Below are 26,777 nucleotides of genomic sequence, written 5' to 3'. Positions count from 1 at the left end.
TTGTCCTTTTTTATTAAGTTGTAACAGAATTCTTTTTACCATTGTTTATTGTAGAATAAATCAGTAGCCACAAGTATTTGGTCTGCTTAGTGTAACACTTAAGTTCGGGAATTCATGATAATTGTGACACGGGAAGGTTTAACTTGACTGACCAAATAGTAGTATGAAGATGATTTCAGGAAAATATTTAACCTACTTAAGAAAATAAGCTTAAAATATTTAACCTCAAAATTTTTGTAGAGCCCATGTATAAACTTAAACTGATTTTCACGTTTCCATTAAAGTGTATTTGGCAGGACCTGTACTTAAATTGCTCTTATTTCATGCTACTTGTTTTTGAAAAGGATAGAATTTAATGTCCTTAAAATATTACATGGTTTTAACTTCTCTTAACGATTCTAAGTTAATGGGATCCCGCTGTATTTTCTACATCTGTTTACTCTTATTTAAGAGGGAAGAAAGCCATATTTAGCATTTTAATCAGAAAATAATTATGTCAAAAAAATAATTATGTCTTCGGGGTATAGATAGAGAAACAAGATGTAAGAATTTTTTTTTTTAATTCAAATTTTATGTAACGAAGAGGTAGTAGGCCGAAGAAGAGCTTCGTTACGGTTTTTGCGGTTTTTGAAATAGAGTAATTCTAATAAAGTAGTGTTTCCTTGAGGACTGTCCTTGTTCCTTGTGTCCTGAGATTGGAATGACTGACCTACCCGTCACCAGTGTGGGTTGTCACTGATGTGGAAGGTCGAGAGAGGCCTAACAAAAGGGTAGATCGTTCCATTCAATAAATTCTCGTTGACTCTGTCTCCACACAGTCAAGATTTCTGTTAATTTGAGAGGCAGACTAGACTAGGCATAAAATCCACGCTCGTGGCTCTCTGAATTGATTAAAGGGCCCACTCCACCTACAGTGGAAGCAGAACTGTATGGCAAGAAGTACTTAGGCGGTTGAGAAAACAAATCTGTCAAGTTCTTGCATGACTATAGCAGCAAACATTTGCCAGTGAACAACTGAGATGTTAATTATGAAAGACTACTCTCCTTTAAACAGATCGATAACACTAGCTAGAATGGGATTTCTCAACTTCAGCTATCAACATTTGGGGCTAGATGAGTCTTTGTTGTGGGGGGGCCATCCTGTGCGTGACGGGATGCTGCCCTCTATCCCTCCCAGGATACACTCAACCAGAAGTGTATCCAGATATTAATGTCCCCTGCTAGGGGGTGGGGGTAAAACCAGTTGAGAACCACACCTTCAGTAATCATTAAAGTTTTTGCAAAACTGCATGTCTTTGACAAATACCCTTTTTTTTAATTAAGAGAAAAAAATTAAATACAGAAAATAGTGAATGAAAAGTATTTCCTCCATCTTTCCCTAACTCAGAAGGGCCTGCCCTCAATAATTCCAAAGCATTCATAATTTTATTCTCCTTCAGTAGTTTTTCCTGTATTTAAGAACTCTTTAATCTGCAAAGTCTCTCCAGTTGACATTACTATTGAAAACTAACCACATATTTTTAAAAATTTAAAGTTGGCGTTTTTTTTGTGGGTGTTTTGTTTGTTGTTTGGTTTTTGGAGAAACTGATTCTGAAAGACCTCGTGCCTTCCATATTATTTAAAAACAGACAAGCCATTGGGGCGCCTGGGTGGCTCAGTCGGCTAAGCATCCAACGCTTGATCTCAGCTCAGGTCATGATCTGAGGGTCATGAGTTCAAACCCTGCATTGGGCTCCACTCTGGGCATGGAGCCTACTTAAAAAAAAAAAAAAAAAAAAAAAACAGACAAGCCATCAAACTTGACTTCCGTAAACAATGCCGTGAGCCTCCGCACTGGGGAGAGCAGGCAGTCCTCAGGAACGTCTGAGCTACCCTGAGTAGGCTGTGTTACATGTTTGTAGCAGCTCCGTAAATGAGCTGTGAAATGACCTGGTTTGGTGATAATATCCGGGCCTCTGTCGAGTGCCATCCTGACCCCACGCATGGGACTTTCTTCTGCGCCTGACACAGAGTAAACATGTAGTGAATCTCTGTTAGCCCCTTTATGTTGAGGGACTTTGACTGAAGTGATTCCATCCTTGAATGTCTCCCCTCTAGCTCTCCTGCTGTGGGCTTTTCCTTTCAGAAGAGACAAATGGACAGCCCTGTCTTATACAGAGCAGGCTCTTTTGATGTCATATATCTTTTGATTTGAGAATGCTAGGAGAGTAATAAAAAGAAAGTTTGGAAGAAAATTTATTTCTCAATAAAAAGTACTCAAAAATGGCTAGCAGGCCGTCTGTGTCCATGGGCAGGGAATATTTCTCCAGAGACAGTGCTGTTTTCCTTAAGGTGTGTGAGTCTGAGATCCTGGTCATGCAGAATAGGGCCAGAGTCCACCACTGTCTGTCTCGTCCCGTGATCCTCTGTGAGTAGTTGAACGGTGTCATACCTTTAGTCTCCTCAGGGCTGAGAAAAAAGGCTTTGTTTATAGAGTTGCTTTCTAGACGCCTGCAGAAAGCCTGCAAAGTGAGAAAATAACAACCTGACAGAGAAGGATGTTTTAATACCCGGCATGACTGCCCATGTGCATGCTTCCTACATCCCTCCCTGGGAAGGAAGCCCAGAGGTCTAACAGAGCAATGGTTCACACACAACCTAGAGCTTAGAAAATAGGCTTAGCCAATGGGAAATGGGCCTTTGTGTGTGTTCATTTCCTCTCTGAAAAATCCTTTATGTTTATCAAAACCATCCCTCTTGACTGTGAAAAATCAAAAGATGCCGTAATATCCCCACCGATGGGCCATGTGCTCTTGAAGTAAGGCCTGCCCTGCCTTCAGAAGGAACACCCTATTTGCCGCCCCCAATACAACTCTCATATCTTTAGAAAGTGTCAAAAGCTATTCGAAATGGCAGCCACTTTTGAGTCTTGCTTGGGAAAATAGTTGTAAATTCTCAGAAAACAACTTCTCAAGCTAGGCAGCCTATGCCCCTTACTGTGGCTGAAGAAAAAAACAAGTGTGGGTCCTGATTCTTAGGAAGAAAAACCTGATAGGAACATAAGAGCTTTCTAAAATTGTTCTTATGGCACCATTTACACACCTCACCAACATACTTCCCTTGACCTTGACCCAGCCTCTCAGAATGTGGGGGGTGGGGGAAAGGGATATTTGTGAGGAAAGTCGATCCATATCCTGGGCAAGGAAGAGGAAAGAATAGAAGGCTCAGGAAAACATGGGGTGTCAAGAGTGTCCTACGAGCTGCCAAGACTTTCGTGTCCTTGGATGTCAGAAATATCCTCAACTCCAGTGCCAGCAGCGAGAGGTCACTGGGGTCAGGGCTGCATTTCCTCTGAGGAGGAAACATTGATTGGTCCTCTGAGATAACGAGGAGCCCATGACCCACCAGTCCGAGGCAAAGAGAAGAGCCAGCACACAGGCCTTGAAATGAAATATTGGCATAGTTGGGTCTTAAACTGAAAATGCTTGATGAGGGGAATGTAAGCTACGGTCCTCACCTCTCCAAAGCTATCACAGGTACCATGTAGGCGGCACGCCATTGCCTTCCGACCCCTGTTTCCAGCAACATGTCCTGGAGGACAGGTGAACTGGTGGGGGTCTTCCTTAGTGGGAGAGCCTTATACGAGAATTGGGCACTGGTCTCTCCACTGAACACAAAAGGAAGTGAGGAGGGCACCTCAGGCTTCATGAAAGCTAGGGGAACACAGCGATGGTCTGTGGTCAGAGGGCCCTGGGAACGCCACGCAAAACCCACATCTCGCCCGGACCCAAACTATTAGAAGCCTTACCCTGTCAGCTAAAGGGAGAGAAAGTCTGCAAAACAACTTCCTTACTATAAAAAAATCAAATGCGAAATGCAGCATCATTTTAATAGGGGTGGGGGTATGTGAGTTGCAAAGAGCTGCCCGTTTGTTTATGGTTGCACGGTATGGATACTTGCCTTTAGAATTTTGATTAGGTGGAGCCAAGCAGAATTGGACTGTTAGAAATTTGTCACCTTGGAGGCCGGGTTTTTTTCTTTCTCTCCCATAGCCTGCATGAATTTTTCTCCTTCATCCATTTAGACTGCCAGTGCATTCCTACTTGTTCAGCGGGTCTCCAGTGGCATCTAGAAAAGTTCTGCTATCCGTCATTTATATGTGGCTTTGTTTGTTGGAACTCATTATGCCACACATGAAATATATTCGTACAAATGCGTGGCTTCAACTGGGTATTTTCATTTTTAAGTTTTTTGTCTCTAATTAGGGGATAGGAGGGTTTGCTTCTCCAAGGCATTTAAGACATTATCAAGCAAGACGTGGGTATTTGGGAGCATCAGAGGGGGTGCCACCTTAGTCCCAACCAGCCAATCCTGAAGTAAGAACCTGTTTCTCTCCACTTAGTGCGTTCTGGGTCCTGAAGGCCTGGCGGCTCTTCTTTTCAAGATTCCTTTCTCCCTTCTCCCTTCAATGCCATAAGTCAGTCAAATCCTCATATAGCTTCTGGAAACAAAGGGCCTGGCTTCCCTAGAGGCCTGGAGCCCAGTCATTGCTTGTGTTCTGGACGTGCCTACACACAGGCCATGCCCTCCAACTTCCCTTCTACACTCCTCTGTGATTTCTTCTCCCCGCCCTCCCCCCCCCACTTCTTTCCTTCCTTCCACTTCATGTCTTTGGGACCTTCGATATCTGACATCCTGTAGTGCTTAGTATGTCAGCCTCTTGCATAATTACAATGTTTATAGCACAGATGTGTAGTAGACTGTATGGTCTTTAAAAGAAATACATACACATAAACCACTCCATGGCTTATAGGTAGATTTGTGATTAAAGAAACAGATTGGGGTTCACATCTCAGCTCTGACAGTTACTAGCTAAGTAGCCATAGGTGAGTCTCTATTTGCCTCTGTTTCCTACTCTGCAAAGTGGAAAGACCAACCAAATCAGGTGGCTGTAAGAAGAAAATGAGATCATACATCTAAAGCACCAAGGGGCGCCTGGGTGGCTCAGTCATTAAACGTCTGCCTTCAGCTCAGGTCATGATCCCAGGGTCCTGGGATCGAGCCCCACATCGGGCTCCCTGCTCCGCGGGAAGTCTGCTTCTCCCTCTCCCATTCCCCCTACTTGTGTTCCCTCTCTTGCTGTCTGTCAAATAAATAAATAAAATCTTTAAAAAACAAAGCACCAAGAACAGCACTTGAAGCAGGGAGAGCACCCCGTAGATGTTGGCCGTTTGCTGTTAGTTATGACTGCTGAGCCCGGACATTGGGGAAGGTGCTAGATGTGTAGTATGAACTACACAGGTGTGGCATCCACGCGAGGAGTTCTTGTCCTCGTGGAGGAGGCATAAATGAATTAAGTGCAAACATGAATATAATTACAAACTATAATATATGCTCTGCAGGAAAAATGTTACTTTCTATGAGAGAAAGTAGCAGGGGAGGGGAGATGTTTGCTTGAGTAGTCCAGAAAGGCCCCTCTGGAACTGTCACGGAAGGGTAGTCCCTCTGCACTGGAGCCAGCCACATGAGGTGTTTACTGAACGGCACACTTGGTAGAGGGGACAGCATGGGCCAGGCTCTGAGGAGGGAGAGTTGAGTGTGCATGAAGAAGAGGCCATCCTCCCAGGAACACAGTGAGTAGGCGAGAACGTAGCGAGAAGAGCCAAGGACCGCATGACCAGGGCCTTGGGACTCAAGATGCGCAGAATTCCGAAGGTGAAAGTGAATACTTAGTAATAACTGCTGCTTATAGGGAGCTTGATAAAACTCTTTGCATTAACTGTCAAGCGTGCAGAAGAAATTGGGGGAAATCACTGCTGAGAAAAGAAGGTTTGATTTTGCCCAAAGATTGTCACTGGCCACCTTCAGGAGTGCTATTTTTAGACGATGGTAGAAAGGAAAAGCAGATTTTCACCGGGGTGTTAACATGGAAACGGTCGGCTAGGGAGTGGGTAGGAGGGATGCTCCAAAATGGGAATACCAGACCCGCTGGGGTTTTGCAGCTGTTGAGACCCATCCCTCGGCCCTAGAACCGAGGTGAGTGGATCTCCAGGACCCTGCAGCACTGGGTGCCTTTGGTGGATAGTCCAGTCCGAGTCTGACCCTTCTCTCCCCAACTGTCCTCACAGGTACGCCATTCTGACCAAAGCCACCTGGCCCTCGTGGAGAGGGGACGAGAAACAAGGGGTCCTCCATTTGCTGCAGTCCGTCAACATGGACAATGACCAGTTCCAGCTCGGAAGGAGCAAAGTGTTCATCAAAGCCCCCGAGTCTGTGAGTGTGCGGCTGCCCCCCGGCCATTGCCTCAGGGCCACCCCTCTTCCCATACACCTCTCCTGCCCTTCCCCACACATGGCTGGCTGCCTTCTCCCCCCTTCCATCCATTTGTGCCTTCGGTGTCCTCTCCCTTGCTGCCGATCCCTGTGTGGGTCATTCCCCACATCCCTGCTCCTGTAGCCTTCAGAGCATGCGGCAGGTATAAGAAGAAGTCATCATAGAGTAGTTTCTCTTCTTTCCCATTGTCTCTCATTCTAGACGGTAATCCCATCGAGGTCAGGGACTCTTGTCCCTGTGATAGGCCATTGTGTACTCAGAGCCTTGTATAGAACGTGGCTCATAGCAGGTGCCCACCAGTTATTTATAGTGTCCAGTAGTGCCTAAGCTGAAAGGGACTTCTTTGTCCCACACAGGGACTTCTTTGTCCCACACAGGACTTCTTTGACCACACATGGTCAACTTACATCCTCACCTGGGCAACACCAGTCAGGTCACTGACACACGGACACAGGCTTCCTCCTCAAAGGTAGAACAGAGCTCAGGGTGAGAAGTCTCGGGACTATATCTTGAAGACCATGAGGGAGCCTGGAAAGAACTTTGAGGAGAAAATTAGGGAGGAGGAGAAATCTGAGTTCATGGAACACAAATATTTACCTGTAAGATAAACATGCATTTTTACAATTCACAAACATATTAGACCTCCACAGATTCACTGGAGGAACTTCTTTATCTTCCCTGATGGGGAGGTGGTCACTGTGAGCCTAATGAACTTCTGTAGGAAGTTCTCAGTTCCTAAGCTGGATTCCTTTGAGCAGAACCGTCAGTTCTTCTGCCCAATTAGCTCTGGGACTAGGGGATGAAGACATTACTTTTTAAGATGGAGAAACTTCTGGAACTAACCAAGGTTAGGCATCATCATTTCCTGAGGTTCCTTGAACAATCGTAAGACTCCATTTCAGGAGTCTATGGTGAGCTTGGCAAAATTAGTCATCAGATCAAGGGGAAATAGCATGAGAACTGGCAGTGTTGGTGATGGTGGGAACACTTGAACTTGAGGCAAACCCCGGTCTTTCCATGAGTTCTCTCTTCTAGAATGGGCCCCACAGCCCATGTTCTACCTCAGAGGATCAGCCTGAGACCCAGAAATGATAATGGTTGTGACTGAATGGCTTTAAGAACCATAAAAATTATTAAATAAATAAGTGGCACACATCAATTGAACCCATTTATGAAAAGTTTGTGGTAGCATTTTCCACTTCGAGTTATTTGTAGCTTCACAGCAATTTCATTTCCAAATATAAAATGAAAATGTTGTGTCATATACCATTAAGCAACCCACAGAGCAGTTCCTGTTCTTTCTAAAATGGGATGGAGTGATTTATCAGTACAATGCAGAACTCCTCTGTTGTCTTATACCCGCTTTTACTTTTTTGTCTTGCTAAATTTTCACATATAATTAGAACAGCCTCAATATTTTTCATACTTTTTTTTTTTCTGATTTAGTTGAGCTGTGGGGTTTTACTTCCAAAGTCAAGGTTTATTTTGGGTTTGCTTTTCCTTGTCTTCCTCCCAAATGCTTTATTACCATCACCTGATTCCCCTTTTCCCCATGTTTTTACGCACACGTATACGCAAACGCGCACGTGCACATACCTTCACCACTAATCTCTCCCTTTCCCCATCACTCATCCATCCACATCGAGCGCTGACATTGCCAACACTTTACAGAAACTGGTTTTTAAAAATCAACATTATGATTTTGTCTTGACTTTTATAGTAAATGTTCTGACTATACAAAATAACCCATTTGCTTTAAGAACCCACATTAGACATCAGACACCAAAAGGTTTCGTTTTGCTTATTTGTTACATGTGTCCATGATTTGGGGTTTATTTTCCTCTCTTTCTTTTCCTTTTTTCTTGAACCTCCCTCTAACCCGCATGACTTGTGGAAAAAACCTAAGACCCAGCTAATCTTTGATAATCTATAGGAAGTTGGGAATTGGTTGCCTCCTGCTTTCTGAGTCACAAGTGTATTTTCTGTGACACTCCCAAAATAGTTCTGGGAAAGAAGAAAACAAGGCTTACTCAGAAACCCAACACACAAGATAAGAAAAACCAACGAATATTCTTCAAACAAGCAACCACAGGGCTCAGATTTTAACCATTCTGTCCAAATGTGCAACCATGTCTTCCTTTTGTTTTTGGAAATCTCCTCGTGCCTGTTGTTAATGGTGCTGAGGGCTGCAGAATGAAGCAGCCCCTTCCCTTTTGAGTTTGAGATGTTGTTTTTGCACAGCTGGGGCCTGTGGGAAGCAGAAGCTGAGGGACAGGAAGGGACTGAGTATAGACCCAGATGAACAGAGGCAACAAATCAAGCCTGGCTGCCTTCAAAGCAAATTCACTTGTTTACTTCTGGAACATTTCTGCACTGACTTGTCATCATCTTTACTTGTTCTCATTGGTACATCTTATTTTGTTTCCTAGAGAGTCACGAAAACCACTTCCTAGGTGAATGAGAAAGTTTCCCACCATTTCATGAGTTGATCAAAGGCAGATTTACAGAGAAAGACTTGCATGTCAAAGTGAGGAAGAGCCTGGCAGGGCCTGGAAGACCTGGAAGGTTCACTTTCCTGACCCACCCAACCTTAATCCCGGAGATAACAGAAATATGTGGCCGGTGTCGTGGCTGATGAGCTGGATGAAATAAGGTGTTCTAGAATATAAATCTAGAATGCTTCCTGAGCCCCAGTGGGCACCTGGCACATTACAGCTGTTTGCTCTCATCTTCATTATTCCAGAGCTCCGCTGAGGAGCGTGGGAGCAGTCGGGATTGTCAAAATGGCCTGAGTCTCAGGACCTGCCAGTGTTTGATGTAGGCCCTCAAACCAAACAGTCTCGGTCCCTCTCATTGAGCCCATGTCCGTTCATTGCACATCTGAAGTCCAGCTCCAGTTGCTCTGGTTATTACGCTCTGGCCCAGGGAGTCCTTGGAGACTGTGCAGCAGGACGTGTGTCCTTTCATGGAACTGAAAGTAGGGCAGCTCTCTTTCCACAGCAGCACAAGCTCTGCTCCGACAGAAGCTGGAAACCGTGAAGAGGCTGCACAGTAAATGACAGGCTCCTCCTCTCGTCTAGCCAGCTAATACCCTCCTGGGATCAAGGCGGGGAGCCAGTGGATAAATGGTGAATCGCTCATTAGATGTGCACAAATTGGGAGCAAGGCAGGGCAGGCATCATCAAGGTCTGACTGACGCCAGATACGGCTATTTGCCGTTATGTTTTTTGTTAAACGAAGAAAACAGAGATAAAGACGGTCCAGTGATTATAAACCATATGCCCTACTAATCATGTTTTCACATTCGTTCACGAGTCTGAGAAGCCACTTCCCAGGTTATGTCCTTGACTAAATTGAGTGTCCCCGATAACCAAAGAAAGTGACCTTCAGGTCTTGTGAGTTGGCTCACATTTGCCTTCTCTACGTTCACAGCTCTTCCTTCTAGAAGAAATGAGAGAGAGAAAGTATGATGGGTATGCTCGAGTGATACAGAAATCGTGGAGGAAATTTGTGGCCCGGAAGAAATACGTCCAAATGAGAGAAGAAGGTATTTCAGTCGTTTTGTTTCGTGCATTTCACAAATCTCGAGAATAATTTTGAGTTTAGGTGAAGTTACAGGTGTTCACTTTATTCTGCGTATAAGGTCATGCGTTAAAAATCTTACATTCACGTAGAGTTTCTCTTGTGTTTTTCCACACGATTTTCCTCCTCTTTCCGGGGGACTGACCCTCCCATCTTCTCTGTCCTTTCGGTTATTACAGCCTCAGACCTTCTGTTGAACAAGAAGGAGAGAAGGAGAAACAGTATTAACAGGAACTTCATCGGGGATTACATCGGGATGGACGAGCACCCGGAACTCCAGCAGTTTGTGGGGAAGAGGGAGAAGATCGATTTTGCAGACACAGTGACCAAGTACGACAGGAGGTTCAAGGTACACACTGACCGCTGCCCATTGTGGGGAAAGTTGCCACTTTGAGACGTCTTGTCCACCTTCTTAAAGCACATTTCCCTACAGGGTGTAAAGCGAGACTTGCTTCTTACTCCTAAGTGCTTGTACTTAATTGGACGAGAGAAGGTCAAACAGGGCCCAGACAAAGGCCTGGTGAAGGAGGTGCTGAAGCGGAGAATTGAGATGGAGCGAATCTTGTCCGTGTCCCTCAGGTGAGTGGCAAGCGTTGGAGGCACAGGGCTGCCCATCCCTCCTCATCACCGCCATCTGCCGTTCCAAACACAGCCTGGAAAAAGGCCTGGCCAGGTTCCCCAGTTGTGAAAATCATGGTGAAGAGAACTGAGTGTCGTCTTCTTCCCTGAGGAGACCTGACCTTCATAGGTCTCAAGAATGAGATTCCAAGAAGTGGCCTTCTGGTCAGCTCCACTAGTCAGGGGGGTACTCAGATCCTTTGTTCTCATAAAACGTGAGAGAAAAACCTGTTATTCGAAACTGAGTATAACAGCTCTGACTGAAGTGGGGCCCAGGGACCAGAGTCTGTCCCCAAGCCCACCTCACCCATGTCGAAGACTTAACCCACTTCCCGCCAAAGGCCCAAGCAGAGGTTCCCATCCACTCCTCAGTATTGCCTTTTAGTTTGTTGTGACCGTGGATTGTCCTGGGAGGGAAGTGTCTTTGGACTCCTGAAGTTCCTTTTTGCCTGTTCGGGCATGGAGGGAGTACAAATGGTCTCCATAATCTGTAGCCCTGGAGTCATTGCTAAATGCTCCCTTCAGCCCCAGGTTCACAGGCAGGGTTCCTGGCTCTTCCCGTCAGCAGTCGGGCTTTCTTTTGACAGAGGGGCTTGTATGTGTGAGGAGACTTCCTTAAATCATCCCATGCTCAGATCTCGCAGACTAAATTCCCTCTGATGAGAGGAAATCCTTCCAGTACACAGAAGGCTAAGAAAAGGGGAAGAAAGGCCCCTTTGAGCTCAGTAGCTTCCCCCTTGAGTTGCGTCCCTGGACCCTTCTGAGGAGATTGTTGCTTCTGTCAGGGAAAGCGGCGGGCCACCATTGCATTAAAAGTGGTGCTGTTCTGGCTGCTTATGAACATGTCTTCTGGAATTGGGACACCTCTCAACTGTTATTCCACACAGAAGACAAAACTGCTGCTCTCGGGGAAAAAGCCAGGGTTTTGTGTGCTCAGGCCTCCAACCTACCAGGCTGGAAATCCTGGCTCCAGTGTGTAATCCAAAACAGATTTCAAGTTGTGTCCATTCTTGCCTGTGTCACTGTGGTTTCTGATTCTCTCTGTTCCCGGTTTTCCTGATAAAGGGCCAGGTGGTGCTGTGAGGTTAAGTGTTTAAAACATTTCAGCTGGTAAAACTTCTAAGCGGATGAGTCCATCAGCCGCCTCTCTAGCAGCCCCACATCAGGTGGCCCTCAGTGCCGTGGGTTGGCAAGAAGAGCTCTCAGCACTGTCCCGTTTTCAGGTCTTCCTGAGCATTCAGCTCACCGGCTAGGTCACAGCCCGAGCTGGGCAGCCTGCTGGCCACACTTCCTGGCTAGCTGGGCTCTGAGGCTGCCCTTGTTGTTCCAAGGAACCCGACTGGAAGCTTCTTGTTTTCTTGCATGGGGACCAGCTGCACCTGGGCAAACGGGGTTAGCCAAAACATGCTGTGTACTCTTGACAGGAGCTGTGGCTGAACGCCAGGGCATCATAGCTCCAGGGCGTCTGTGCTCATCTGTGATGATTCTTCCTGTTATTATTGCCCAGGCCCGTCTTTAGCCTTCAGACCACTCAAGCAGCGCTTGATCATAAGTAATCATATGTCTACATTTGTATCAGCCACTTTGACACTATCTTTTTCGTCTAGTCCTTGAGATTTATCAAGGTGTGTGGGATATCCTCACTCAGATTTTTTCCTTTTGTCTTCTCTCACAGCCTCTGGGGATACAGTGTCTCGTGGTAAAACCACCTTCCTCTGCCTTCTCTTGAGTATTCATGGTCTAGACATTTGCTCCCTTATGGCCTTTCCTTATTAGAGGATATAGTAAAATGAGGTACTTAGCCTAAAAGTTGTTCTGGCTCTCCGGAAAGAAAAGAGTCTGAGTCATTGTAACTTGTGATCTGTGCATGTTACAGTTACTGAGCCTTACACTCACCAAGTTTAATTCTGTTCCCTTATTTCCTTCATCCACTGGGTTAGGCCAGTAATCTAAACCAAGTGAGGAATGCAACCAGATGGGTGATGGTTTGTGCAGAATCAAACCCAGAGGAGAAATTGATTGTGCTACCAGACCACCAAATTTGTGTGTGTGTGTGTGTGTGTGTGTGTTCTCAAAATATTTCAATACTGGTATAGAGAAGGATTTTAACAGTTTTAATTCAGGGAAAAGGTTGTATCATGTGTATGTTAGCTGAAGACAGGCTTAGTGCTTGACTACTGGCTGGAATGATCACCCAATGGCTTCTTCTAGTGAAGACCATCAAAGTGCCCACAAGCTCGGTCTTCTGGACCACCTCTAACTCTTATGACCCCTGTAAAAGCAGAATGGGCTCACAGCTCCCAATCAAACTAACCAACCGTGCAAAAACAACCACATGACAGTTTGGGAAATGAGAGCATGACTATTTAATACGAAGGATTTAGTGTTGATTTCTTGAGGTGTGATTATGGTGTGGTGGTTATTTTTGTCTAAAGGGGCTTTGTTTGGGGCACCTGGCTGGCTCAGTTGGTAGAGAATGTGACTCTTGATCTCAGGGTTGTGAGTTCGAGCCCCACGTTGGGTGTAGAGATTACTTAAAAATAATACCTTAAAAAAAGAAAATAAAAGAGGCTTTGCCTTTCCTTGATAAACAATGAAACATTCAAGGATAAGATAATGTTTATACTTTGCTCTTACATAACGTAGTTTGTGTGTGGCAGTAGGGGTAGTGTAAGCATAGACAAATATGATTGTGGATTGATAATTGCTGAAACCTCCCAAGGTATGGAGGTTCATTCTGCTCTTCTACGTTTTTAAAATATTTGAAATTTTCCATAATAAAAGTCTTTCCTAATCCTCTGGTAGACATCATATTTTTAGAAGTTTTTACCTTTTATAAATAGACTGAAATATATCTAATCAAGTTATCATTGAAGTTTTTTTAAAAAGTTTTAGTTAAGGAAGAAGATACAGGACAGGCCCAATAGCTCAGGGAGAGGTGAAGACTACAGTTTCTCAAAGGGACTCTAGGATAATTTGAGAAGGAAAAATCCTGTCTAAGTGAAACTTCAAACATTTCTGCCTTCATGGGAGAGTTGGCAAGAATATCAGGGGATGGGGCCGCCTGGGTAGCTCAGTGGTTAAACATCTGCCTTCTCTTGAGTATTCATGGTCTAGACATTTGCTCTTGGGATCCCAGGGTCCTGGGATCGAGCCCCGCCTCGGGCTCCCTGGGTCCTTGTCATTCCAGTAGCTGACCACCAAAGACCCAAAAGTACATGGCTGCCTGTCTGGGTCAGTAGATTTTCTAGTACTTACATGCGATGGGAAAAGCCACCTGTAAGAGGACCTCAGGCAGATGCTCCCCTGGTCACAGCGTTCTTGCCCAGGATGTTTCCCTGCCTGATTGCCTAAACGTGGTAATAAGAACAGCCTGCTTCACTCCTGTTCAGCTGACCTGAACATGACTGACATCTTTCCCTGATGTGACCTTTGAGCTTTGGGAACCTGCAAGCTGTCAGCATTTTTGGACTGACCACCAACCTTCTGTTCAGCTCTGGGATTCGAAGGTGAATGAGAACACAGTCACTGCCTCAAGGAGCTCCCTGTCATTCTGGAAGGGGGAGCAGGGCATCTGAGTAGCTAGGTGCCATACAGGAGACTCCTGGGATAAAAAAGGCGGGGTGAGCCTTCTCACCTCCTTCCCTAGGAGGCTTCTGTTTAGGCCCGACACAGCATGTATCTGCTGTCTCGGAGAAATTAAGTAGGACCCAAGTTGATGCCATTGGTTTCCCTGAATGGTAGAATTCTGGGTAAGGTTTATTTTCTTCTTTAAGCACCTCTGTACTTTACAGTTTGCTAAAAAGAAACATATTTCATAATTAGGAAAAAACTGTATAAAGGTTTAAATAAAGGCAGGACTGGCCTAGGAAATTGCCTTCTCAGCTTAGGGAGGAAAAAAAAAAACACAAAAAACTCCTTTAAGTCTTTACTCAATGTTTTGGAACTAACGTTTTTGTGAAAAAGACATTGGTTAAGGGAGTGAAATAAGATGTTCTAGTGTTGTCAGCAGTACCACAATAAGCCACAAAGATGAGGGATAAAAATTGAGTAGAGAGCCAGACCAGGGACTAGTAAAGGATCTTTCAACATGGGGTTCTGCGTCAAACATCTGTAAAGAATTGTAGCCTGAGCCTATGAATAAGACAGGGGTGAGGTCCAAAGATAAGTCTGAGTTTTTAGAATAAATAAATGTAAAAGCTTTGTTTTTAGACCCAGGAGCATGGGCTGAAGAGAGGCAAATGAACTGAAACTCTGGCCTGGCCGAGGATGGTTGCACTGACTCCCAAGCCTGGGTCACCAGAGGGAGGGGTTTTTGAATTTGATGGTTGAAGTCAAAGTGTCCAAACACTTTCTCATTTCCAGACTCCTGCTAATTGACCCTGAAGTTTTGGCCTGCTTGCTTTTTTTCTTTATGGTCACTCCTAATAAATCTAAGTACATTAAACTACTCAAGGTTATTTGCATTGGGTTCACTTAGCCCTGTTGAATAAGCACTGTCCTGCCTCAAGTACAGCTGGGCAGACACATCCAGTCATGCCCCGTTCCTCACTCCACACACCAGAAAGTGGGGCTTCTTGTTTTACTCTCTCCCTATTGCATACACTCCCTTCTTCATGCAACAGTCTTCTTGCCCCTGGGCCAGGATGCGGGAATGCTTGGATTTTATTTCATTCATTCCAAATGACTTCTACCTAAGTACCTTTGTTTGGAGTTCTGAAGTGCTATAAGCGAAGTGATCAAGACAATTCCAGAGTTTTCATCCGTCTAGAAACAGAAAGATGATAATAGCTTTGTGGCTACACCCTCTGAGGTGCATTCTCAGACTTTCAGATTCCAGTTCCTAGTTTGGAAAAGTTTATGAACAAGGTGTAGTAGACCTTGTGAGCTGTCCTGCAGGACCTGTTCTCTCCTTTCCATATGAAAAGCTGATGGCCGACCCAAAGACTGCATTTCCCAGGCTTCCTTGCAAGCTAGGGGTAACCATGTGACATAGTGCTGGCCAATGGGGTGTGAGCAGAAGTGACTTGTACAACTTCCTGGTCCCACTTGTGAAAAGAAGGCGTAGATGCCTGGCTCCCAGGCACTGTAGCGCGGTCACGTTGGCCCTGAATTGCTTTTGCACCTGCTGTTGAGTAACAAGAGACAAAAACGTTGTGTTGTTTAAACCACCAGTTGCCATGGTCTTCATCACACCAGAAAAACCTATATCCCAACTATAACAAGAGTCGGCAGGAAACTAGTTGTGATGGAGGGAAGTTTGAAAACAAACTCTTGAGGTGATAGTAATAACTGAGTGCTCCCCCCACATGGCCATTATGTGTCCAAACATGCCTGTGAAGTATTCTGCCTTCACATCCAAGAAGAACTCTTGGGCATACCCATCTTCAGTAAGCAGGCAGTGAAGGGCCAAGCTCCCTCTCCCGGGTGAGGCTAACTTGCTGCTGCCAGTTTACTCTTCCCTCCCCTGTGGTTTGTGCGTGCTGCCATTCTGTGCCTTTAAATCCTGGCTGCGTGGTGGTCCTCCCTTAGACCTTTCTTCTCCTGTGGATTACCAAGTTCCTTTCCTGTAGGAAGACTGAGGGGCTGAGCTTTCAGGGAAGGGGGCCATGGCGCGATCAGGTACAGGTCATGAGCTCCCTGCCTCAGCCCACAGAGAAGGTTCCTGATGAGCCACTGAGCCTCTGTCTGCCCAAAGAAGACCTCCCCGGTCCACCCCAGCCTCGTCATATTCATGAGACTGGACAGAGAGACCACAGGAGTTGTAGTTTAAATGGATCAAAGTCTACGTGGAAGAAGAATCCTTCATCTCAAAGCTTGTCTACCTCCTCATCCTCCATACTTGCCTTCCTGTCTGGTTTTGTGACAGCACAGTAATCTACTGGTGCCCTGGTACTGGGGACCCTGAGAACAGGCACAGCTCCTGTGTGATACAGCTCAGCGCTGGTTACTTAAAAAAAAAAACAAACAAACGTTGTTGGCATTTCCTGCACTTGGAGGGATTAAAATGTTACTGTGGCCAACTCACTGATGCAGGTTTACTTTGTTTTGTTTTTCATACCTGGAAAAACACCATCCCTAATGAAATGTTCTTCAGAGGGTTATCTTAGATATTTGACGGTGGTACTCGGAGGTCGTTGTAAGCGAGTATATTATGAAACCTTTGGGGTTGGTGGCCTCCTTCAACTGAGCTATACATCTAATGGCCGGGGAATAAGAAGTCTCAGTTATATGTGTGTTGTCATTTCTATGAAGTCTAGCTGGGCCTGGACACGGGGGTCTAACCAGTCGCTTCTACCACTAAGCATTTTCCCCAGGACTGGGTTTGCCTTAGCCTCTTCCGTTCTTCCTGCAGCTCCTCACATGCCCTCCCTCCAGGCCCGAGTTTGCCCCCCAGTGCCACCCTATCCACACATGCAGTTCCCGCAGCGGCTTGCTTGCCATTGGACACCCTGTCTTATCTATCTTTGTAGTTTGGTATGTGTGTGCATTTAGCGGCACATGGCACGCAGTTTAAGCAGAGCCCCGAATACCCAAAGACTCCTAATAAGTGTGTACAAAGCCCAGGACGTTGGCTTCCCTGTTGATAACTGAGCTACAATTCTTTTGAGTTAGGACTCATTATAATAGCTACAACCATATGTAAATTCTACTAACTGGGCACTTCTGTGGGATTGTTCATTTTCAGCCACATTCTATTCGTAAAAGTTTGGATTTTTACCATCTTAAGAACATAGAAGTTGAATTTGAAAGTGGGTTGGGTTTTGTTGTTGTTGTTTTTAATACAGACTAAGTTGTCCTGAAATTCCTGATTTTAAAAGTCACGTGGGAGATTTATTTTGATTATGCTTTTGGTGAGTTATGAACTTCCTTCAGAAGCAGGTTTCATGTAATTCATTGTTGTTGTGTTTTGTTTTAAAGATTATCACTTATAGAAAGACTGTAGAAACCTAGTGCTATCTTACAGGAGATTTAAAAAAATGGAATAAACAGAAGTGCAACTTTCATTAAGTCTTTCCAATCTCTTCTCAGTACTATGCAGGATGACATTTTCATTCTTCACGAGCAAGAGTATGACAGTTTGCTTGAGTCCGTCTTCAAAACTGAATTCTTGAGCCTCTTAGCAAAGCGTTATGAGGAAAAAACCCAGAAGCAACTACCTCTGAAATTTAGCAATACGTAAGTGGGGACCTGGGGCCCAAAATTCTGAGTAAATCTTGATCTCCCCACTGGGGTCCAGGCTGAGAGGAGGGGAGGCCTGTGGGGTAGAGCAGGACTCGCTTCCACTTAACCCAGACAGCTCTGGGGCCTGCCAAAGACAGTCCCAATGGGTGTTACAGACCTTGAAAGGCCACTTTTGTGTTTCTGTGAAGTAATACGGACAGCTACTTAAAAGGAGGATTTGTCCGTCCTATAGCATAAGAAAATAGAAGTTAAAAGAGCAGAACATGGAATTGTGTCATACAGGCATATAGGCAGTATGACACAAACTGGCTGGGTAGTTTTGGGGTTGTGAGTAAACTTCCCTTCTATTTGGATTTTGGTTGCTAGTGTGGAAGGGAATTTAATTAAATAATAACCACTTTCTGGGCTGGGGAGACATGGGCTATCTCATGTCTGGCATCTCCCAGTTCTCCCCGACCACGACTGAGGGAAATCAGAGAGGCACAGTGACATATCCCAGTAGGTGTGGCCTGGAGAGTGTCCCCTTCCTGCCGTGCCCTGGGCAGGTGCACCGGACTTCACCTGGAGTGACACTGGTACCTCACTCACCAACCGGATTCTCACAGGCGCCAGGCCCCACATACTCCTGCCTCTGGGGGCAGTGGCTCACCGCCCCGCTGTGCCAAACCCCTGGATGTTGTCCCCGTCCGAGGGCCCCAGCTGGGCTCTGATCATCCGGGCTGGCCTCGTTCTCCCGCACGCTTGCCCAGCAGTAGAAGTCCGCGCTGGGGTCTGCGAGCACCATTCTCTTACTGTGGCGTTCCTGCCCGTTACCCACAAATGTCCTTGTCGCAGGCTTGAACTCAAGTTGAAAAAGGAGAACTGGGGTCCCTGGAGTGCAGGGGGCTCCCGACAAGTGCAGTTCCACCAAGGCTTTGGTGACCTGGCCATCCTCAAGCCCAGTAACAAAGTGCTGCAGGTCAGCATCGGACCCGGGCTGCCCAAGAACTCTCGTAAGTGTCCCCGGCCCCCCGCCTCGCCTTCCCTTACCGTGCTCCATGCCAGACTTGCTTCTCACCCAGTGCTCACGGTGGGTGCACACATCTGCGGGGCGGACCGCCAGCACAGCCCTCAGCAGGCCACTTCCCCTGCCCCCAGACCTCGACACCCAGCTCCTTCCTTTTATGTTATGCATGCCTTGTCAGTTCCTGCTCTTCTCATTTCCTCAGCCCTGCTCTTTACAAGGAGTTCGGTCAGCACCCCTCTTCAGCTGGATTAATCCTGTCCTCCTTTGTGTCCTCCCTGAGACCTTATTTATTGGTTGCCTTTGCAATACACATGTCTCTGCAGAGATGTCCTCCGCAGAGTGCCTGCCGCCGCGTCCCCATTCTGGGCCACAGTGATGCTCCGTGTGGCCCTGGCTTGCTTTCTAGCTCCTCACGTCTGCGTCAAGGGGACAAGTCAGCTTCCACCCTTTGCGGTCTCTGTTTGAATGGAAGACTGTAGAATGCACGCTCTTGCGGGAAAGGCTCTTGACCGAAGCGGAGGTGCAGTGAGTGCTGACACGCGCTGCACACCAGTGGCCGTGACGCGCAGCACGCACGCGTTCGGCCTCTGCGCCGTGTTCAGAATACGAGCGCGAACCCGAAAATGCCCCCTCTTTCTCTTTTGAAAGCCTACAAAAACAGAAACACTTTTATAAGAGTGTGAATATCTCTTTGTAAAGCCACGGTCTCTACCATTTCAAAACCATCGTTCCACGGACACACGTCCCGGCCCCTCCGGCCCAAGAGCTCTCAAGACGGTCCCTCCCTCAGACATCCCCCCTCCACTCCGTCCTGCTGCAGATCTGCCTGGGAGCCGGAATCCACACTTGGCCGAAGGTTCCCATCAGCAAAACTCCAGCAGAAGCCATAAAACCAACCAGTGGCACTGATTTTGACTTTGTCTCGCTTGTTTATTTCAGGTCCCACCAGAAGGAACACAACTCAAAACAGAAGTTACTGCAAGGGAACGCACAACGCCAACTACCCGATGAGAGCTGCCCCTCCCCCTCCAGGTAACCGAGCATGCGCCGTAGAACAGGACCCCGAATCGGGACCCCTAACTTGGACAACGTATTTGGGAGGAAACCCCGGAGCAAGTAAATGCACACATAGCAGCCAGCCGTGAGCCATTTCAATGCCAGATACACTCATACCGACACAATGGCCCTGCTTGTGACCCCGCAGTGCAGGAAAAGTATGAGCTCGTGAGACTGAACTGTGGCTGAGTTAACGATCTGGATTTCATTACCTAGCAATATTACTCCCTGAGGAAAGGCTTTTTACATCAGTAAGAGAAAAAGGAGTTCCTTGTCCATGGCAACCAGAATGTTGTCAGCTTTTCAGTTACAGGATGCAGCCTTCGTGGAGCTAGAAGTCGGCCAGTTGTAACCGCCACACCACTACTCAGTTCCAGCCAAATATCACAAGGATATTTTGCAACTAGTTAATACCTTAATGAATAAGTAGAAAATCTTTATTTTCAGTCAGTTAGGCTCTAGGACAAGTGCTCTAAAAAAATAAAGTAGTATCTAGGGACGCCTGGGTGGCTCAGTTGGTTAAGCGACTGCCTTCAGCTCAGGTCATGATCCTAGAGTCGCGGGATCGAGTCCCACATCGGGCTCCCTGCTCAGCAAGGAGTCTGCTTCTCCCTCTGACCCTCTTCCCTCTCGTGCTATCTCTCATTCTCTCTCTCTCAAATAAATAAATAAAATCTTTAAAAAAATAAAAAAAGTAATACCTAAAGGGATTACAAAATGGACACAAAATGTTTTTTAGATCTTATGCAACTCATATTTTCTGATAAAACCATAGCATGCAGGTCAATAAAATAAAAACCTGAGTAAATGCAAGACTTCTTGCCTGTAAAAAAATCCATTTAGTGCTTTAAGAGCACTCTCAAAATTCACAAAATGTTTTTCCATCACTTACAACATTCAGTCAATAAAAAACTGTTCCCCAGAATATTTGGTATTGATAAGCTTAGGCATCTAGGTCTGAAAGGGTTATGTTAGGACCACACTTATTTAACTCAGATCATCCCAGACAAGGGAATCCTATCGTAGCTGTGTCCAAGGTAAGCAGTGAAAAGCATTTCTTTTGTCTCCTGCTCTGGAATCTCACTGTTGTGTGCTAAAATATGAACACCCGTGCCTAGCAGTAAGAAAGTAATTCTCATCTCTTCTGGAGTCCCCATGCTGCCTGGCCCTGCGCTCTCTCCTCCCCTCTGCCTTCACCCTTGAAGAAGGTCCAAGCACAAAAGAACCTAAGAGAACCAGTGTAGGATTGTGTTACTACTTATGTGCTGGCCCCCCATCCCCCGGGGCGAGAGCCTGGCCAGGCCACCTGGAAAGCTCATTTGCCTCAGCTAGGTTGGCCAAAGTTGCCTTAGACCAAATACCTGACCTTGAGTTCGGCTCCCAACCTCTCTACGTGACCATTTCTCCATCAATAAAATGAGACAGTTGGACCTGAATCCCTTATATCAACCTTTCTCACACTGTCTGTGGTGAAGAAACAAGGTCGGTTGGGTTTTTTTTTTTTTTTCCCTCTTTTCTTAATTTCTTTCTTTTTCAACCCATCGCAAACCATACTTTTGTAAGATATAATAAAAATCACTCAAAGAATGGAATTTTAAAAGCATTCAAAACAGAAGCCCAAATTTCTTACTGGATTCATAATATGTCTGTGAAATTGCTATGAACATTTCTAAGTGCTTATTCTTAATTTCTGAACGCACTGAGCTGTGAACCTCCCACTTTGAGTATCACAGCCCTAGAACATGTACCTCTCCTTGGCAACCTTGGAGGAGCTTACCAGACTCTTGTTTCCTTAAGGAGGAAACTGACACACTGAAGGGTCACAGATTTTGCTCAAGGTCAAGAGAACTAATAAAGGCAGAACCAAACCTGACCAGCTAGTCCCTCTTATAAACTAGGGGTCGTCCCATCTGTACCAAAGCGTTCTTTTCTTAACTTGGTTGGAAGAGGTTTTATGGTAGGTTCACCAAAATGTGCCTTGGGGAGTCTTGTTCTCCTTCATTCTTGCTCAGATCTATCAGTGGGAGAAGAGGTAAGAGAGAAGAGACCATAACACGATGGAATAGTGATGCCCCTTTTAGCCAGGGCCTGTGGCTCGGAGCCCATCACCATATTCCGTTACTAACCAGATAACATGATCTTGACTAGGAACAGTTGTTTGGCTCAGAGAGCTTGCCGTATCTGGATTGATCCAACCAGCGCCACATTTCCCCTGCCTGTGTGGAGTACTCCCTCTACCTCCCACAGCGGGCTCCTGCAGAGGACACCTAAGGCTGACCCCCTGGAAATGGATGTCCAACTGTTTAAACAGCTGCCTGCCAGCCCTCTTGAATCATAACCTCATAATTTTTCTCAGATCGAAGAATGTGCCTGCCAGCTCATGGCAAGCTTACCTTTCCTTGCACGTGGGCTTTGAAACCCTGAACATCTGGTGATTCTAATGTCAGCATGCATGTGTGAGTGTCTGCTATGTTCCAGGCACTTGCTCGACAGCTTACAATGTATTAGTTTGATTCTTCACGATGTATTTGCAGTCATGCCCTCTGTATTTTCAGATGGGAAACTGAGGCCTAGAGAAGCTAAGTAGCTTGCTCTTGGCTAAGAGATGGAAGGAATTTGGAGAGCCTTTTAGCAGAAGATCAGAAAATTGAAGCGTTGTTTTCTCCCCTTCTCTCTCTAGGATACCATCAGAATGGAGTCCTCAAAAACCAGTTTCTGCCACATCCCCATGCTGCTGGCAGCCAGAGGTTAAATCAGAAAAGTCTGTACACCTCCATGGCCCGCCCACCCTTGCCACGACAACAGTCCACCGGGTCAGACCGAGTGTCCCAGACGCCGGAAAGCTTGGATTTCCTTAAGGTCCCAGACCAGGGTGCTGCCGGGTAAGAGTCCCACCTCCCCTAGATGAAGCTGGTGACTTCCCTCTCCTTCGATCACAGCAAGGTCCAGGGATTTCTTTGGGCAGCCTCTGCGTGATTCTAGGGTGGTTTTCCACCTGCGTGTTGTAATCCGGGATCCAAGGCTGAGGCCTCAGGGCTCTTGGTTGACGTTTCTGAAAGTACAGCCAGGTTGATGGCACACAGCTCCTTCTCTGGAGACGGCTTATCATGAACCTCAGAAGAGGGTCCCCTTCAGCCCTGAGATTCAGTTATTCTGTGACCTGCTTTGCTGTCTGGCATGGCTGAGGAATGATGGGGTTTTGATCTCTGTGCCTGCAGGTGCATAAACGCTACAGCTCAGAGCACCCTCAGAAACGTGAAGGAAAACATCCCAGCCTTCTATGAGGTGTGGATGTTTTTATGCATACAGATCTTCAGGGCTTCAGAAGTGAGGACTGGTAAAAAAGGAACCCAGCGTTTTTAGCTGGAGGAAGGAAAGACTTCTGAAACTCTATATTGATACTCCAAAGAGTCGGTGGTGTGGAAAGGGGGTTGGACATGTCCTGAGGAGTCGCCAGGCGTAAAATAAGCCAACTTTAAGATTAAAGTCGATGAACTCTGCCAGGAGGTAGATTTTGGCATCGGTAAACAAAAGAGCATTCTAAAAGCCCAAAGATGAACTGCCCTGGGTTGTAAGGAGCGCCTTGTCCTTGGAAGTGTTCGGGCACAGGGTGGGTGGAAATAACCAGGCAGAAATACCGTAGAGTGAGGTTGTCAAACACCAGATCAGGCTGAGGATCTTACTTCAATCCCTGTTATGCATCTAACGTTGGACCTGCTGTGTACCCTCTCTGAGCTTCGTCTTCCTCACCTGTACGCAGTTGTGATACCACCAGGCTGGCAGGGCTGTTGGGAGGACGAGAAAGAAGGTACATAAAATATACCCGGCACGGTACTGGACATGTAAGGGGCTACTCGGTCAGCCGTGGCTTGGAGACGACGATGGCAGGGGCGGTGATAAAGCCATTATCTTGTGGCGGTTGAATAGTGGCTTGGAAGCAGTCATCCAACCCTGCATGATCCCCCTGAGGTGGAGTAGTCTTCCTGCTGAACCCCAGAACGGGCCTGCTCCAGCCCGCTCTTCCCCTCCCTGGTGCCTACCTCCGTTTTCCATTCTCTCCGTGTCTCTACAGTGATGAAGTTTCGCGTGTGGTCAGGAGACTTGTGTATGAAATAGAGCCGTGCGGGGGGAGCTACAACAGCCCCCCCCTCCCCTTCTAGGCCCCATTACAGGATGTTCTTCCTGCCTTGTCAGCTTCCTTCTAAAAGACCGTGAAGCTCTTACAAACGTAACCGTGTTCTCCTGGGGTTCCTCTTCCCCTGGCTAGTCTCACCTCATTTGGGCTCCAGATATGAAAGCAGCTCAGTTTTGTACAGATAGGCTGACAGTGGAGGGGTTGCCGTCCTTCGCTGGGCCTCTCCCCACCTGCCCCCACGCTTGCGGAACTAGCTGCCCCCCACCAGTTCCGGCAACCATGGCCTACCTGACTGGCTTGGTCGAAAGCAGTAGTTCTCAGACTTTAATGTGCACAGAATCACCTGGAGAACTTCCTGGCCCACTTCCAGAGTGTCTGATTCAGCGGGTCCCGAGCGGTGCCCAAGAATTCACGTTTCTACCAAGTTCTCAGGTGCTGTTGCTGCTGATCCAGGGACCACATTTAAAACCACTCATCTGAAGGCATCTGTTGTCTAATTGATAAAGCCAGGAAAAGATTCTGTGCACAAGTGAATGCAAAGGGTGCTGTTGAGGCAATCGGATTTTTACTCCATAACCCAGACCTATGCTATTCAGATGGATGGACATAGTGAAGATACTCAAACAACCCTTCCTGGGCCCGGGTTGATGTCCCAAAAGTAGGCAGGGGGTGCAAATCAATCAACAAAACGCACCAAATCTCTTAGCTCTGTCTGTTAGCTTCCTACTTGCTTTGGCTTTGGCAAGCAAGACTATCTTTCCAGCCCTGCTTTGCAAGTTACAGACTTGCACACCAGCCAACGGGGAGCATCTGTCAGCCAAAAGCAGGCAATTTAGGAACATTTTGTCTTAACTGAGGCTGCTCCCTTCCAGCCCTGGGCTGCCTGGCTCCCTTTTTAAGGCTCATCACACCCTTTGCCACCTCTGGGTCTGGGCGTACATGATGGCATATCAGGCATACATGATGGTGGCGTGGTGATGGCCATGGGCTGGATGGGGAGGGCACCTTCGCAGCTGCCTACCAGGCAGGAAGATGTTCCTGACCTCCCGTGGTGCGCGCGCCTTTGAGCCCCAGGAGCTATAAGAATTCCAGCCAGCCTCCTCTTTGCACACTTAGATCTGCTGTGGTGCACACATTGCTTTGAAAAATCGCACTCCGGTCAAAGGGCTGAGCTGCTTCTTGGTATTTATTTTCTAAAACACATGAAGTGAAAATTAAAATAATTTCTACTGTGATCAGAGACCTTAGACAGGCCTGAGGCACATGCCTGAGGCATTTCGGGAGCCTCGGGGTCAGCTGCATTTAGTAACTGCTCTTCGCCAAGGAAGCGCGAATTGCATTCATTTCATAGCAGCCTGTTGGACCAAACAGCAGACTCTGGGATCTCAAACCTTTCCACAAACACGGACACTCTGGTGTACGTCACAGTTGCAAACAGTGACCTTGAATGGGCCAATCCATAAAAACCAGATAACCGCGGTCTTTCTCTGCATGGGCGTTCACACCCTTGGGCTTATCTTTCTTTTCCCTCGCCCGCCCCCAGTGCACTTTCCTGTATGGACATATTTAGCATAAGCAATCATTTCTTTTGGATCATGTAATGTGGATAAAATCAAATGGTGTAATTAGCACCTCCAGTTAATTCAGGAAAGTCTTGGTCAGTTTATTTTAGGTTCAGCCAGGTTTTTTGGAGAGAGCATGAAGCCTTCACTAAATTACCATCCCAGCTGGGTTCTTTACCCTTGCCTTGCCGTGTTTGTGACACAGGGGCTATTCTTAGTGGCATCCTCGTTGTTACTGGCCGAGGAGACTAAGAGAGTTGCGTCCTGCAGTCTCTCGGCATACCTTTTGAAATGTCTGATGCAGCTTCAAGATCTTTCCTGATCCTCGGGAAAGAGAACGGGTTAAGCAAGAATCATACAGACAGTTCATTCATCAGCCTTTGCTCTGACTTCACAGAAACACTGTCTTTTTGGTTGGCCTCTTTAATCCTGCGGTCCATTTCATGGGAGGGCAACTTCACGAAATTTCGAGATACTCCAGAGGTTAATCCAACTAGAAGTTGGAGAAACAGAAAACTATTGAAAGCGCTCAGGGCTAGGGCTTCTGGCCATGCCACAAAGAGGAGGAATTGAGAGAAAAATTCAAATGCTGCCTGTATGTCTCTTGACAAGATTCTCCTAATGGAGTCATATTTTCAAAGGGCTTAAAATTTCCAACAAGTGTCCAATAGCAATATTTCTCAACCCAGAATGTACGGGAGCTGGAGCTGTATTCTGGCCCAGGCAGACGTGAGGCTTAGGAATTCCTGGCATCCATTCCCACGTTTCCAGTAATGTTTATAGGTTCAACCTTTTGGAACAGAGCGTATTTTAAAGAGCCAGTGAAATAAAATGCCATTATTTTCCTTCTTGGAATTTCAAGACCTAAATCCCACATCTGCAGAACAAAGAGGTGATATTCGAGAGCCTCATCCCAGCTCACCCGGGGATCGACCAGGTACAGCTGGCTGCCCCAGAGGTGTGGGAGCTGCGGAGACGCTCGTGAAGGTGGCCTGGCCGTGTGCAGAGAGCATGGGAGTCACAGCTGTAGGGACTGCGTGTCGGTCCCATTCATTTGTTCATCCTTCATTGATTCAGTCATCAGGTATTTACTGAGCCCCATGCCTGCTCTGGGCTGCACGCCGGACCCACACATCGTTTCCCTGATTACCTGCTGTACCCTCTGCTGCTTGTCCCGAGGTCTTTCCACACCTTGGGGTCCTTACCTGCGCCGCAAGGATAATAATCTCACGTGAAAGGCCACTCCTCGGGGGCGTCTTGAAGATGAAGGAAGGGCTTTGTAAATGGTAGGTGTTGTGTGCCTTGAAAGTTTATTTGTATT

General features: G+C 46.6%; 1 protein-coding gene across 1 annotated transcript in view; it reads left to right on the top strand.

Moving 5' to 3' along the window:
- The window catches only part of MYO1E (myosin IE), a 188,818-nt gene that overhangs the window by 151,555 nt on the left and 10,486 nt on the right, over positions 1-26,777 (top strand). Inside the window, exons 19-26 of the mRNA XM_028100077.2 lie at positions 6,108-6,252; positions 9,745-9,859; positions 10,074-10,243; positions 10,328-10,473; positions 17,545-17,691; positions 18,532-18,689; positions 19,643-19,735; positions 22,440-22,641. Coding sequence (XP_027955878.1) covers positions 6,108-6,252; positions 9,745-9,859; positions 10,074-10,243; positions 10,328-10,473; positions 17,545-17,691; positions 18,532-18,689; positions 19,643-19,735; positions 22,440-22,641 — 1,176 coding nt within the window. The remainder of the gene's footprint in view (positions 1-6,107; positions 6,253-9,744; positions 9,860-10,073; positions 10,244-10,327; positions 10,474-17,544; positions 17,692-18,531; positions 18,690-19,642; positions 19,736-22,439; positions 22,642-26,777) is intronic.

Source organism: Eumetopias jubatus, unplaced genomic scaffold (assembly GCF_037043125.1).
Source record: "Eumetopias jubatus isolate StellerSeaLion01/CBP00866 unplaced genomic scaffold, mEumJub1_p1.0 scaffold_7, whole genome shotgun sequence".
Lineage (NCBI taxonomy): Eukaryota > Metazoa > Chordata > Mammalia > Carnivora > Otariidae > Eumetopias > Eumetopias jubatus.
The sequence above is the reverse complement of the archived record's forward strand: the minus strand, read 5'-3'. Positions and strand labels throughout refer to the sequence as shown.